We start from the raw sequence: 13,645 nt of genomic DNA, 5'->3' as shown, positions 1-13,645 counted from the left end.
GAAGAGAGAGAAGACAGGATGGGAGGAGGAGTACTGATGATGATGAAAGTAGATGAATTGCAACCAAAAAGAATAGGAGACAGATGGAAGGGTGGCTGTTCATTTGAAATAATCTGGTGTGAGATTAAGACCAATAAGAAAAAATATACAGCTGTTGTTTAAACTGTTGTTTATATAGGCCATGGAGTTCCACAGATGATCTGGAAGACATATATCACCAAATTAGTACAATGAGTACAGGTCAAGTGATTATTATGGGGGACTTTGACTACGGAGATATAGACTAGATGGAAGAAAGATCACATGGCAGGAAGGAAATAGAATTTATACACCTGCTGAGGGATAATTACTTAAGACAACATGTGATGGAGGGGGACTAGGGGTGAAAGAGTATTCAACCTGGTCACAGAGTCAAAAGAGCTATCCATAGAATCAAAAGGGCGATCAGATAGATAGCCTTTTTTATTCTATTTCACTAAGGTAGCAAAATCGCCTTCAAGTGGTGAAAGTGATCATGCGGTCTTGACTTGGGAGATTGTAAAACATGAGGAATATTCTATCAAGAAGGGGTATTTGTGGAACTACAAGGCAGGTGATTATGACATGCTTAGGAAAAAGCTTAAATTTGTGCCATGCCATGGCATGAAACACTGCAGGGTAAGGATATTAGTAGTGCATGGGATATAGTTAAGTGTCATCTAGAGGAAGCAGTATTAAATTGTATAAATAGGGTAAGGAGGGTTAATCGGGTAGGAGTTATATGGATGAATAATATCATTATGCACAAGCTGCAGAAGAAGAACATGCTGTGGAGGGGATATAAAGAGAAAAGTGACTAAAAAAACTCATGAACAGCACAAGGCTCGGCCAAGGAAGGTGACCAGCATGGCAAGGAAGGCAAAATCAGAGAAGAATTTATGTGAAGAATTTAGCCAAGAAGGCCAAAGGAAATCCCAAAGAGTTCTTTCATTATGTGGCAAGTAAGAGGACAAATAACTATGGAAGATAACCTTAATGAGTGATGATGGTCATGAGGAGACAGATGGAGATAAAATAGTTGAGTTATTGAGTGACCACTTTGCAAGCATATATCTTCCTAGTGTGGTTAAGGTGGGAACAGAGGTGGATGAATTGGAGAATGGATGAATCTTAAGAACCTCCTGATGTGGAGGTTCTTAAGATATTGCAGAATCTCAATGTAAATACAGCTTTTGGATTACATGGGATATCAGCTAGGGTTTTGTGAGAATGTGTAAGAGAATTGGCAATGCCTTGGACTAGACTCTTTAATTTAAGTCTCAGCTCTGGTAGTATTCCAATGGGGGTGGGAAGAGGACAAAATAATTCCCTTGCATAAGGGAGGTTCACAGACTGCAGTAGCAAATTACAGTATCTCAGGCATGGTGGTAAAGGTACTAGAAAAATTGGTAAAAAAGAGAATTCAAGAATGGGTAGATAAAAATATGACATTGTATGAGGATCAACACAGCTTTATGAAGGGCCGATCATGCCTTAGGAATTTACTAACTTTTTATAATAGAGTAACAGCTTAGTTGGATAAAGGAAATGGCTACATGATGATTTTGCTGGATTTTGCGAAGGCATTTGACAGAATACTACATGCAGCACTGTTATACAAATTAGAACAAATGGGGCTGGATATGACGCTGGTTAAGTTGATAAGAGGGCAGCTGCAGGACAGATATCAAAAAGTGGTATATAGAGGGGCAGAATCAAGGCAAAAACAGGTGACTAGTGGTGTACCGGTAGGTTCAGTGCTGGGATCATAATGATATCCTAGATGAGTCTTTGACTCCATGAGGTCTTGTTTTTTTTTTTTTTTTAATAATAATATAGGAAATAACTTGAAAGGAAATATTCAGTTGTTTGCTGATGATGCAAAATTATGTTGAGTAATATTTAATCAAGGCAATGTGGAGAGTTTGAAGGACATTTTAAATAGGCTGTCAGTATGAGCAAAAGTTAGCAGGTATCAGTTTAATGTCAAGAAATTAATTATGTATTTTGGGATAAATAGGTTACAAGTCATGTATCACATTGATGGCACTATACTCCAGGAGTGTCCTGGGTTCAATTCCCGTCGCTGATGTTGGGACTTAGGATCTTTCTCAGACATAGCCAAGTTAGCTGGTCTTGGGCATGGACTGCAGGGTTTTTCTCTCCAGTTTATCTGGAGTTTTCATCCTGCAAGCAGGCAAACCAATCTTGAGAACTCAATCCACTACAGACATAGGATACACTGGGATGCATGGGGCTAACCACCTTATCCTTCTGTACAGTTGTGGTTAAATGTATAGAAAATCCCTTGACACCGCAAGGTAAGAGAGGGAAATAGGAAGAAGAAGAAGCAGTATGGTCTCTGAACTTGAGCTCTCTGTCTATCACATTCCTAAATCTTTAGCTTCCTCTATTTCTTAGAGTACAGTGCCATCAACGTGATACACGACTTGTAACTTATTTTTCCCAAAATGCATAAATTTAAACTTATGCATTTTGGGAAATTAATTTAGGTAAGTAAAATTAGTAAAATTAGGTAGAGTAATAGTAATAGTTAGGTAGTAAAATTAGGTAGAGTAATAGTTAATCAAGGTAAGCTCTCCATATTGCCTTGATTAACTATTACTCTACCTAATTTTGCATCATCAGCAAACAACTGAATATTTCATTTCAGGTTATTTCCTATATCATTTATGCACAAATTAAACAGCAATGGTCCCATAGCTGAACCGTGCAGCACACCACTAGTCACCTGTTTCCACCTAATTTCTTCCCCTCCATATACAGGCATTCCATGGGTTATGAACGAGATACGTTCCTGAGAACGTCTGTAAGTCGGATTTGTATGTAACTCAGATCCCTGATGAACAGCACATATACACTAATAATAATAATAACAATACTATAATGGCTCATATGTGGCAATAATAATATAGTGTAATAACAATAATAATAATAATACCTCTGTACTGTAAAAATAAGTTACAGAAACTATTGTGCTCTTACATTTAATTCAAACAAACAGAACATAAAAACAAACTCATACACTTGGATTTGCTTACATGCACAGAAGAAACTGGTTCCGAAATTATTAATTTAATTATTTAATTTAGTGGTTCCCAAACTTTTTTGATTCATGGCACCCTTAGTATATCAGGATTTTTCCACGGCAAAGTCAGAACATAGGCCTACCTAACAGTTGCAGTGTGCAGTTATTTCAGTGAAAATATTGGAATATTTCACAGCACACACAGTTTGGGAACCACTGATTTAATTATTAGTTATCATTATGGGGAGCCTTGGGAGCCCATTTAACATAAAACCATCTTCCTGTACTTCCTTCCATTTTAACTGCTGACTTACAACTAAATAAAGACTAAGAATTGCTTGATATAATGCTCCATTGACACCATACAACTGTAGCACTTGGAACAGCATCTCTCTTGGCTCCCTGTCATATGCCTTTTCCAAATCTACAAAACTTAAATACAAATCTTTGTTATATTCCCATGATTTGTATTTAAGTGTTGTAGATCTGGAAACTCTAAACCATGGTGGAAAGTTGTTTTGGGGATTTCTAGATTTTTGAAAAAGGAATTTGATAGAGTGAAACATAAAAGGCTTTTTGACATTCTATAAAATATTGATATTGATATTATATTGGTCACAAACAGCATCAGTATGTGTAAATGGAGAGGAAACAGGAGAATTCCCAGTGGAGAGAGGAGTTAGACAAGGATGCAAGTTATCACCATTGTTGTTTAACCTTTATAGTGAACAAATGCTTAGAGAGGCACTTGAGAATGTAGAAGAAGGAATAAAAATAAATGGAAGAATCATTAATAACTTAAGATATGTGGATGATGTAGTGGTGATGGTAGAAAGTGAAAATGGGTTACAACAAATTGTTCAAAGAATTGAAAACTCTTGTAGAGAGTACGGACTAAGAATTAACACAAAGAAGACCAAGATAATATTCATGGATAGAAAAATAGGAGATAATGTAAATTATTATTATTATTATTATTATTATTATTACGGGTATCTCCATGGAGTCAGTAGACTCATCGCGGGAGACCCAAACTAGCAAAACAATATCTGTCATATCTCTTCTTGAATTCATTTACAGATGAAGAGCTCACAACAAAGTCAGGCAATGAATTCCACTCATTCACCACCCTCCAGGCAAAAAACCTTGTTCTGACACCTTTGTTAACCACACTCTTCTTTAATTTCCAGAGATGACCTCTTGTTCTTCCATCACTATCACACAGCTGAAACATTTCCCCTGCATCAATCCTATAAAAACCTTTTAGTAATTTGAATGTTTCTATCATATCCCCTCTTCTTCGCCTATCAACCAATCTCTGCAATCCACAAGCTCTCAATCTATCAATGTAGGGAGCATTTTTTATATCACTCACCAACTTGGTCACTCTTCTCTGAACCCTCTCCACAGCCTCCTCATCTCCAAGGAATCCAGGTGACCAGACCTGAGCACAGTAATCCAAATGTGGAAGTATCAATGCTTTATAAAGGGGAATAATAACCTCTTTATCTCTGGATGTCAGTGTGTTCCTCAACAACCAAGTAATCCTATGTGCAATCTTGAACACCTTAGCAATGTGTCCTCTGAACTTCATCTCCTTATCTACCAATACCCCTAAGTCCCTAGCCTCATCAATCTCTTGGAGTACCTTTCCATCTATGTAGTACACAGCTGGTAATCTTTTAATCCCAAAATGCAAGACTTTACACTTTTCCACATTGAACTGACATCCATTTTCTTTTGCCCATTTTACCAGCTTATTTAAATCCTCCTGCAAACTTTCAACATCAGCTTGATTTTTTATTGCACTACACAACTTTGCATCATCAGCAAACAACTGAATATCTCCCTTTAAGCCGTTTCCTATATCATTTATATACAAATTAAACAACATTGGCCCAAGCACAGAGCCCTGAGGCACACCACTGGTCACCTGCCTCATTCTGGACTCGGCTCCTCCATACACCACCTTATGGTATCTCTCCCTGAGCCATTCTCCTATCCATATCACCAATTTAATATCCATTCCCATCTGCTCCAATTTGCGTAACAGTGTTCTATGGGGTATCCTGTCAAAAGCCTTAGCAAAATCCAGAAGTACCACTGTGTAGCCAGTTCCTTTGTCCAACTCTGATGTTATTCTATTATGGATAGTTAATAGATTGCTAAGGCAGGATCTACCTTTAACAAAACCATGTTGGCCTCTATAGAGTATCATATCCTGATCCACCCATTCTTGAATTTTGTCTTTAACCAACTTTTCCAATACTTTTACCACTACTCCTGAGATGGTGATTGGTCTGTAATTCAATACTGCAGTTTTAGAGCCACCCTTATGCAAAGGAACCACTTTGCCTAACTTCCACTCCCTAGGGACCATACCAGAGTTCAAACTTAAATTAAATATCCAGGTAAGAGGGGTTGACAATTCATTTGCACATTCACGCAACACCCGAGCTGATATTCCATCTAAGCCTACCGCAGTGTTTGCATTTAAGTTTCGCAATATATTTAATACCTCTGATTCTTTAGCTTCAATTCTCACATTAGGTATTGCTATAGGTATAGAGATATCCTCACTTGGGTGATAGACTTTTGAGAAGTGATCACTCAGTAGAGACTCAGTAAAGATAAGATGTGGAGGAAAGATTTCAGTATTTAGGTAGCTGGATCTCAGAGAAAGGAACTTCAGAGTTGGACATTAGAAATAGAATAGGCAAAGCTAAATCAGCATTTATGGAAATGAAGAGAATTTTAATAAACAAGAATACTAAAATAGATGTTAGAATTGGAATAGTTAAAGCAACAATTTGGGGTATTGCAAATTATGGAAATGAGTCATGGACACTCAGAAAGAGAGATATGGAAAGAATTAATGCATTGGAATTGTGGTGTTACAGAAAGATGGAAAAGATTAGCTATACAGAGAGAATAACAAATCAAGAAGTTTTAAGACAAGTTGGAATGGAAAGAACATTGCTCAATAATATTATGCAAACAAAGACCAGATTTGCAGGACATCTTCTGAGAAGTTCTTCTGGACACCTGACAAGAAATATATTACAAGGGAAAGTTGAGGGGAAGAGAAGACATGGAAGACCAACTAGAGAGTGTTTATCATATCTTTATCATATCTAATTCCTTTTACAGCACTCTTTCCTCCATTTCTGAGCTTCTTCAACAACCTCTAAAATATCTTGCCACCTTCTTGATATTTATTTTCTATGTTCTTACCAAAGTCCTCCTATGACTTTTGGTTAGCCAGTTTTACACGGTGTTTAGCTTTCTTACATTTGTCTCTGTATTCTCTAAGAGCACGTTGACTTATTTGCCAGGAACTTTTGATATGCTTTCTTCTTTTCCTTCATGAAGTTCTGATTTTTCTATCATTGCAGACAACCTCACCACATGCCTCTCTGACTGAATCACTCAGTGTTTTCTTCAGGGCTTGCCACTGAATCTCCAAGGTTTGGTTTCTGATCCCAAACTATTTTTGAATAATGTTTATGTATTTTAGTCTACAATTCACATCTGAGAGTTGCTCAACTTTTATTTGCTTTAAAACTTTCTTACATGTTATTCTTTTCAATATGGAATTCAATTTTATCCTGCTCAAGACTAAATGGTGATCACTTCCAATTTCAAATCCTCTGTACACTCTGGTGTCCTGTACCAGGGAGAAAACATCACTATCAACAATAACATAGTTAATGAGACTTTTCTTATTCCTTGCTTCTTCTCTCCATCTGAATTTGTGCACATTTTTATGTTGGAACATGGTGTTAGTGATGACCAGTCCATGTCCTGAGCAGAAATCCAACAAATATTTGCCACTATTATTAGCTTTGCTCTTTTCTCCAAATTTTCCCAAAATATTTTTGTATGTCTCACAATCATTTCCTAGATCCCCAACAAGGACCAACTTTTCCTTTTTCATTGTGTCAGTTGCTTTCTCTAAAGCCTCAAAACATTCCTCCATTTCCACCTTAGTAGAACCTTCTGTGGGCCCATAAACACAAATAAGTCTTATTGTCCAGTTCCCCATTCTGATATTTGCTCACATCACTCTACTTGAGACTGCCTGCCATTCAAGCCTCATATTTAGTGTCAAATACTATGGCTACTCCTTCTTTTCCTTGATTGTAATTGCCTGAATATAACATTTTTATTTATTGCTCAGAAAGAAGATCTCACCAGTTTTTGCCTTTTTTTTGTTTCAGTCATCCCTATTATGTCAATCTAGTACTTATCCAGTTCCTCAGCTAGCTCCATTTCTTTGCAATTCAGGCTTCTTTTGTTGATAATACCGATCTTTAACCCTGGTGATGTTGAGTTGGGGTGAGTTTTAGGATTTGTTCCAGTAGCTGAATTTTCGCTAATTTGCCCTGGTTGTCTGGTGAAAACAACAGGGACCCTTGTTTAACCAGGCAACGCCCCAGCCGACATGAAATTCTGTCATGTTGTACCATCATTTGTATTTTGGTTTAAGCCAATAAGAATACAATTTGGTCAGCTAAATCCCAAATTGCCAGCCCATCCTTGTTTGTTCAATATCCAGGTAGATACCTAACAGGGTGTACCACGAGAAAGTGAGGATTGGACATTAGGTCAGAAGCCCTGGTTGGTTCACCGCATTCCTTTAAAGGCTATGTGGTACTTACTTTCCGAGTTCGGAACACCAATCATATCCTCTCCATCCAAAAAACAGCAGCGGCTTATATCAGCTTGTCATTGACCGTCAGAATGTCATCCGTGGAGCACATATCGATTAGATCTGGGCAACATAAAAGATGTTCGTCAGTTTGGATGTCTCCGCAGTCACAGCTGTCATCATCTGTATAACCCCATTTCATCAGGTTACTTCTGCATCTGGACACCCGCACTCTAAGATGGTTTGAAGTTCTCCAGGTGCTATATGGTAGGTGATATCCCTTGGTTGACTCTTCCTTAATTATAGGGGCTTCTTGAAGTTGAACCGATTCCCTCCACAGAACAAGGCATTGCTCCTCAGGTCTGTGGATCAATGGTTTAGTTCTTTGCATAAAACTATGCCTTGATTTGAGTCGAGAAGCTGCGATAATATGGCTTCTCGACTCATACATGGCTGTATCCCTTAGCAGGCATAGCGCCTGCTAAGGGATACAGCTTGTTGACTGAAGTTGGTCTTAGGCATCCGGTTATGATCCTAATGGTATCATTTAAAGCCACATCCACGTGTTTCACATGGGCAGATGCCTCCCACACTGGAGTAGCATACTCCCCTGCAGCAAAATACAATGCCAAAGCCGTCGAGCAAAGTACTTCTGGTTGAGCTCCCCCACGTCGTGCCAGTCATTTTTCTTATGATGTTATTTCTTGCATAGATTTTTCCTTTTAGTTCCTGGCAATGTACCTTATATGACAAGGAACGATCCAGCTTAACTCCAAGATATTTGGGGTTACTGCGGTGTTCGAGGCGTTTTCCTCTCCAGACAATGTTTAACTGGCATTTTGCTTCCCTGTTGCGCAGATGGTAAGTGCAAACCTGAGTCTTGTATGGGTTATGCTTCAGGCAATTGGTCTCATAGTGATTGGAGAGTATTTCTAAGGCTTCTGTCAACCTCTTCTCAACTTTTTCAAAACTCCTTGCTTGACTGCATATAGCTATGTCGTCGACATAGATAAACCTCCTCACTTGTGGGTGGGTTGGCTGATCGTTAATATAAATATTGCAGAGCATCGGGGCCAATATGCTGCCTTGAGGTAAACCATTCTTCTGATTTCTCCATCTGCTCTTCTTTCCTTGCAAAGTTACGTAGAATCGTCGATTCTGGAGCATGGTTTTAACTACATTTCCGAGGTGAAAATCTTTCGTTATTTGGTACAGCTTGACCAACAGTTTCTTTTGATTAATAGTGTCATATGCTGCTGAAAGATCAATAAAAGCTGCTCCAGTCACAAGTTTCTTCTTGTAACCATCTTCGATGTGCTGCGTGAGATTCAGAATTTGGCCACAGCAGGACTTTCCGGGACGGAAACCTGCTTGCTCGGGTATAAGTTTTTCGTCAATGTTTACTGCTATTCTTTCCAGAATCATTCGTTCAAAAGCTTTATACAAGTGGCAGAGGAGAGAAACAGGGCAAAAACTTCGACTCTGTAGGTTCCTTTCCTGGTTTAAGTAAAGCTACCACTTGGGCTTTCCTCCATAATTTGGGCGACTGAAGACATTCTACACACCTATTCATCAATTTCACCAGCTATTGGATGGTTCTTGTGTAGAGGCTTAAGTGCTGTGAGGACATTATGTTGGAGGTTTAATGGACTTTTTTACAGCACTCACAAAGAATTAAAATAGAATTTAATAATTCCTATATTTCGTCCTAGTCACTAGGACATCTACGGGGATTACAAAGACAATTAATGTAACATGCACACAAAAACTTACAATACTAAGCCCAACCACGTGGGTGACAATAAAGTCCTATCTAGGTGGAGCGCCCTCTAAGGGCAGTTGTAGGTGGCCTGGAATGTAAGGTGGGACCTCTGGCGATGACTGTTTCCCAAATCTTCGGAAGCTTAATGCAACCGTATTTGTTAAGATTTGGTTGGTTTTTGAGAGCTGCTGCTGCTTCTAAGAAAAGTCTCTCTTTCTTGAATTTGCTGTGGTGGAGCATGGTGGTTTTTTTCCATGATACTCTGTGGGTGGTGTCCAAAACATGGTCAGCCAAGCCTGAATGGCCATAGTTGTGTTTAAAGATGTACGACTTGTGTTCCTCTAGGCGGATGGATGCTGATCTGCCTGTCTGTCCAAAGTACGCAAGCTTACAGGAACAGGGTACTTTGTAAACTCCAGGCAGAGAGAGAGGAGGGAGCTGATCTTTCGTAGAACGGATAAGGGTAGCCAGTTTGCGGTAGGGCTTATATGCTGTGTGTAGGTTATACTTTTTTAGTATCTTAGCTATTTTTTCCGAAGTGCCACGGATGTAGGGTATGGTGATGGCATTTTTAAATTCTTGTTGATGAGAGGGGCGGGGAATGGGGGAGGAATTGATTATTTTTTTGATACTGTGTTCGCTGTAGCCATTGGAGAGGAAAGTTCTGTGTATGTGGTTAAGCTCAGTAGTGAGGGCGGTTCCACTGGAACAAAGATTGTGGGCTCTCTTGGTAAGGGTTTTAATGATGCCATATTGTTGTGAGGGGTGGTGGTGGGAGAGTTTGTGAATGTATCTGCCTGTGTGTGTGGGTTTTCTGTATACAGTGAAGGCAAGTGTATCATTAGGCAGGCGCGTGACTAAGGTGTCTAGGAAGGGTAAACAATTGTTCTTTTCCTTTTCCATAGTAAACTGGATTCTTGGATGTAGGCTATTGAGATGACCAAGGAAGGAATCTAACGTGTCTGGGCCATGAGGCCAAATAGAGAACACATCATCTACATATCTTAGCCAGATAGAAGGTTTGAGTGGGGCTGAGTCTATGGCTCGTTTTTCGAAATCTTCCATATAGAAATTGGCAAGGGGGGGTGAGAGGGGGGAGCCCATGGCGGTTCTCTCTATCTGCTTGTAGATTTTGTTATTCCAAGCGAAATACCCAGAGTTGATGGCAAAGGAAAAGAGATCTAAGATGTCAGAGGGAAAAACGTTTTCTAAGAGAGATAAAGTGTCAGTTAAGGGAATATTAGTAAACAAGGAGGAGATATCAAAGCTTACTAATATGTCTGTATTATTCAAGGTTAAATTTTCTGTGAGGGCTTTAAAGTGGGTAGAGTTTTTTATATTGGAAGTTGAATTTCCGGTGAGGGGGGACAGAGAGTTGGCCAGCTGTTTAGACAGTCTGTAACAAGGTGCATTGGTGGCATCTACTATAGGCCTGAGTGGGGAATTAGGTTTGTGGATTTTTGGTAGACCGTATATTCGGGGGGGACGGGAGCGGAAAGGTTTAAGTTTTTTCGTGACGTCGGGGGGCCAGGAGGTTACTTTTTTAAGTAAGATTTTTAATTTCTTAACTTTTAATGGACTTTTTTACAGCACTCACAAAGAATTAAAATAGAATTTAATAATTCCTATATTTCGTCCTAGTCACTAGGACATCTACGGGGATTACAAAGACAATTTTAATTTTTTTTCTATATTTTAATATTATATTTTTCTATATTATATTTTAATTTTTTCTATTTTAATTCTTTGTGAGTGCTGTAAAAAAGTCCATTAAACCTCCAACATAATATTGGATGGTTATCGGACCGAAACGCTTTATCTGTTATGTCCAAATGTCGTCAGGGTCAGCAGCTCTATTCTCTTTCAAGTGACATATAGCTTTTCTTAGTCCTTCTTCGGAGAACGGAAAGGCTAATGAATTAGTCTCAGCTTCTTTAATGCACATAAGATTGGTTTTCAGTATCTTCTTGTCTGTCCTGCCATTCAATAATAGCTGGTGAGCGATTGTTTGGTGTGACCTCTGTTACATAAACTGGAGTTTTAGTTGGATTGTTTCTTAAATTCTTCACCAGTTTCCATGCTCGTCTGCTGTTCTGTTTCATATCCAAATCCTGCAATAGCTTCATCCATCTCTCCTTTCTACCATCCGTGAGTTTGTCCATCAGTTTTTTGCCTGCCTCAATTGTGTCTACAGCGAAAGGATCCTTGTCATATCTGATTTTATATTCTTTTAGTTGTTCCATCTGGTCTTCATTAAGCCCAGCAATATATTGAGTTCTGCACCCTCTTGGTGTGTGCTGCCGAGATACTATTTTGATTCTGTCTGATTGAGTTCCTTTGCAAATCCGTCCCATCTTGCTTTTTTAAAATTAAAACGTCACTTAAAAGGAACTATCTCTGGATTGATAACAGCTCTGACTTCACAAGTAACAGGTCTGTGCTGCGTTCTTGGTATCAGCTCTTCTACTATCTTCGTCGCTTGCACAGCTACTTGTTCACTGATAAAGATGTTATCTGGATTATAGCCTCTTCTCCACCTTCCACTATTGAATGATGGTCTTAACTTGGGATCATGGATCAGCTTCAGTCCTTCTCTCTCAGCCCAATTTTTCAGCTCAGAACCATTCCTATCAGTCATTTTGTAGCCCCATGTTAAACTCTGACAATTAAAGTCTCCGAGTATTATTTTAACTTTCTGGGCGTTAAAGTTGGCAAGTTCTTTGAAGACGAAATCTTCATTAGGTGGCTTATATACTGATGTGATTGTGCAGGACTTGATCTCGATGGTTAATATCTCTATATTATTATGGGATGCCATATGTATAGATTTAATATCCAAGTCTGGTTTAGCAAATATAACACTACCATATTGCTCGTGTGGTCTCTCAGCTACTAATTTCATGTCACGAATTTTTGGTCTACTGCTGTTTACCCCTCGATGTGTCTCCTGGATAACTAAAACATCACATTTGCATGTATCACATATGTCTGCTAATAAAACTTCCTTTTCAGATGACAGTCCTTCAATATTTATTGAAGTCGTCTTAAAAGCTATGTGGTGGTCTCCTCTCATTTATATAACTTTGATCCTTAAGCACCCCTTTCTAAAATATTATTATTATCTATTATATATTATTACTTATCTACAAAATGTTTGAATTGAAGGGTTCAGTCAAAGAAATATTTATATATTTAGTTCATCAACTGCAATGGTTTAAGAATTAAAACATATGGATGTTACATTCATGAGAAAACTAAAGTATTTTTAGTAACATGACACAACTAGAAAATATTTAGTTACCTTTGGCAGTTAGGAGTAATAATTCTGCCTGGCCTTAGGATTGTTCCTGTACTTAAACCTGTAGAAAATATGTACTAATTTTCAGCATAAATAGAATCTTCTTAAAGGATATACTATAAAGTAAGTATAAAATATACTGAGCATAGCACAAGAAATTTACAGACAAAAATACTAGTAGTGGTGGTGCACGGTAAATGGCATTGTATGTAGTTTGTAGCCAACTGAGTGGTGGAGACAGCGAGCTGTGTGTTGTAGAGTAGTACCCTTCTTGCATGAGTGACAATAATAATAATAACTAGACATGGATATGAAATAGATTACAAATGAAAAAAAGTATTGGGATAATGTTATAGCAATGTGATGAAGGTATATGAAAATGGTTAAAGAGAAACTCATACAGGGAGATATTTTTAGACTATATAAAGATATTACACAGATTAGTAATATGGATAAATATCATCTGTCTGATAGATACCAATAACTTGTGTATTGGAAGTAGTAAAAAGGAAAGTAGAAGTGAAGTGGAATGCCACTGCAGTTTAGATTAATTGTTATGGATATTTATTTGTGGATTGAGAGAATAGGAGCATCATTGGTGAGGTTGAGAAAACAGGAATGCAGAATGGACAGGAAGCATAGGTATTGTGGTTGGAGAGGGAAACATTGCAATAGGAGAACTGATGTTAAAAGCAGCAGTGAATGTGTGTGTATGTGTATGTGCATGTGTTCAAGAAATGCACGTCATGTGGAAAGCAGGCAAATGAAGTAATGAATATTAACAATGCAAGGAAAGATAGTGAAAGTGTTCTGGAGAATGGTGAAGCAGTGAATGTAAATGCTCAAAATATCAATGGGAGCATGAAA

General features: G+C 38.3%; 1 protein-coding gene across 1 annotated transcript in view; it reads right to left on the bottom strand.

The window, feature by feature from the left end:
* LOC150103501 (uncharacterized) overlaps positions 1-13,645 on the bottom strand; it is a 335,762-nt gene that overhangs the window by 78,115 nt on the left and 244,002 nt on the right. Inside the window, exon 10 of the mRNA XM_090398489.1 lies at positions 12,782-12,839. Within this exon, the coding sequence (XP_090254615.1) occupies positions 12,782-12,839 (58 nt within the window). The remainder of the gene's footprint in view (positions 1-12,781; positions 12,840-13,645) is intronic.

This window comes from Typopeltis vanoorti, chromosome 9 (assembly GCF_054136105.1).
Source record: "Typopeltis vanoorti isolate ZY-2024b chromosome 9, IOZ_Tvanoo_1.0, whole genome shotgun sequence".
Classification (NCBI taxonomy): domain Eukaryota; kingdom Metazoa; phylum Arthropoda; class Arachnida; order Uropygi; family Thelyphonidae; genus Typopeltis; species Typopeltis vanoorti.
Note: the sequence above shows the minus strand (reverse complement) of the source record. Positions and strands in the feature narration are given on the sequence as shown.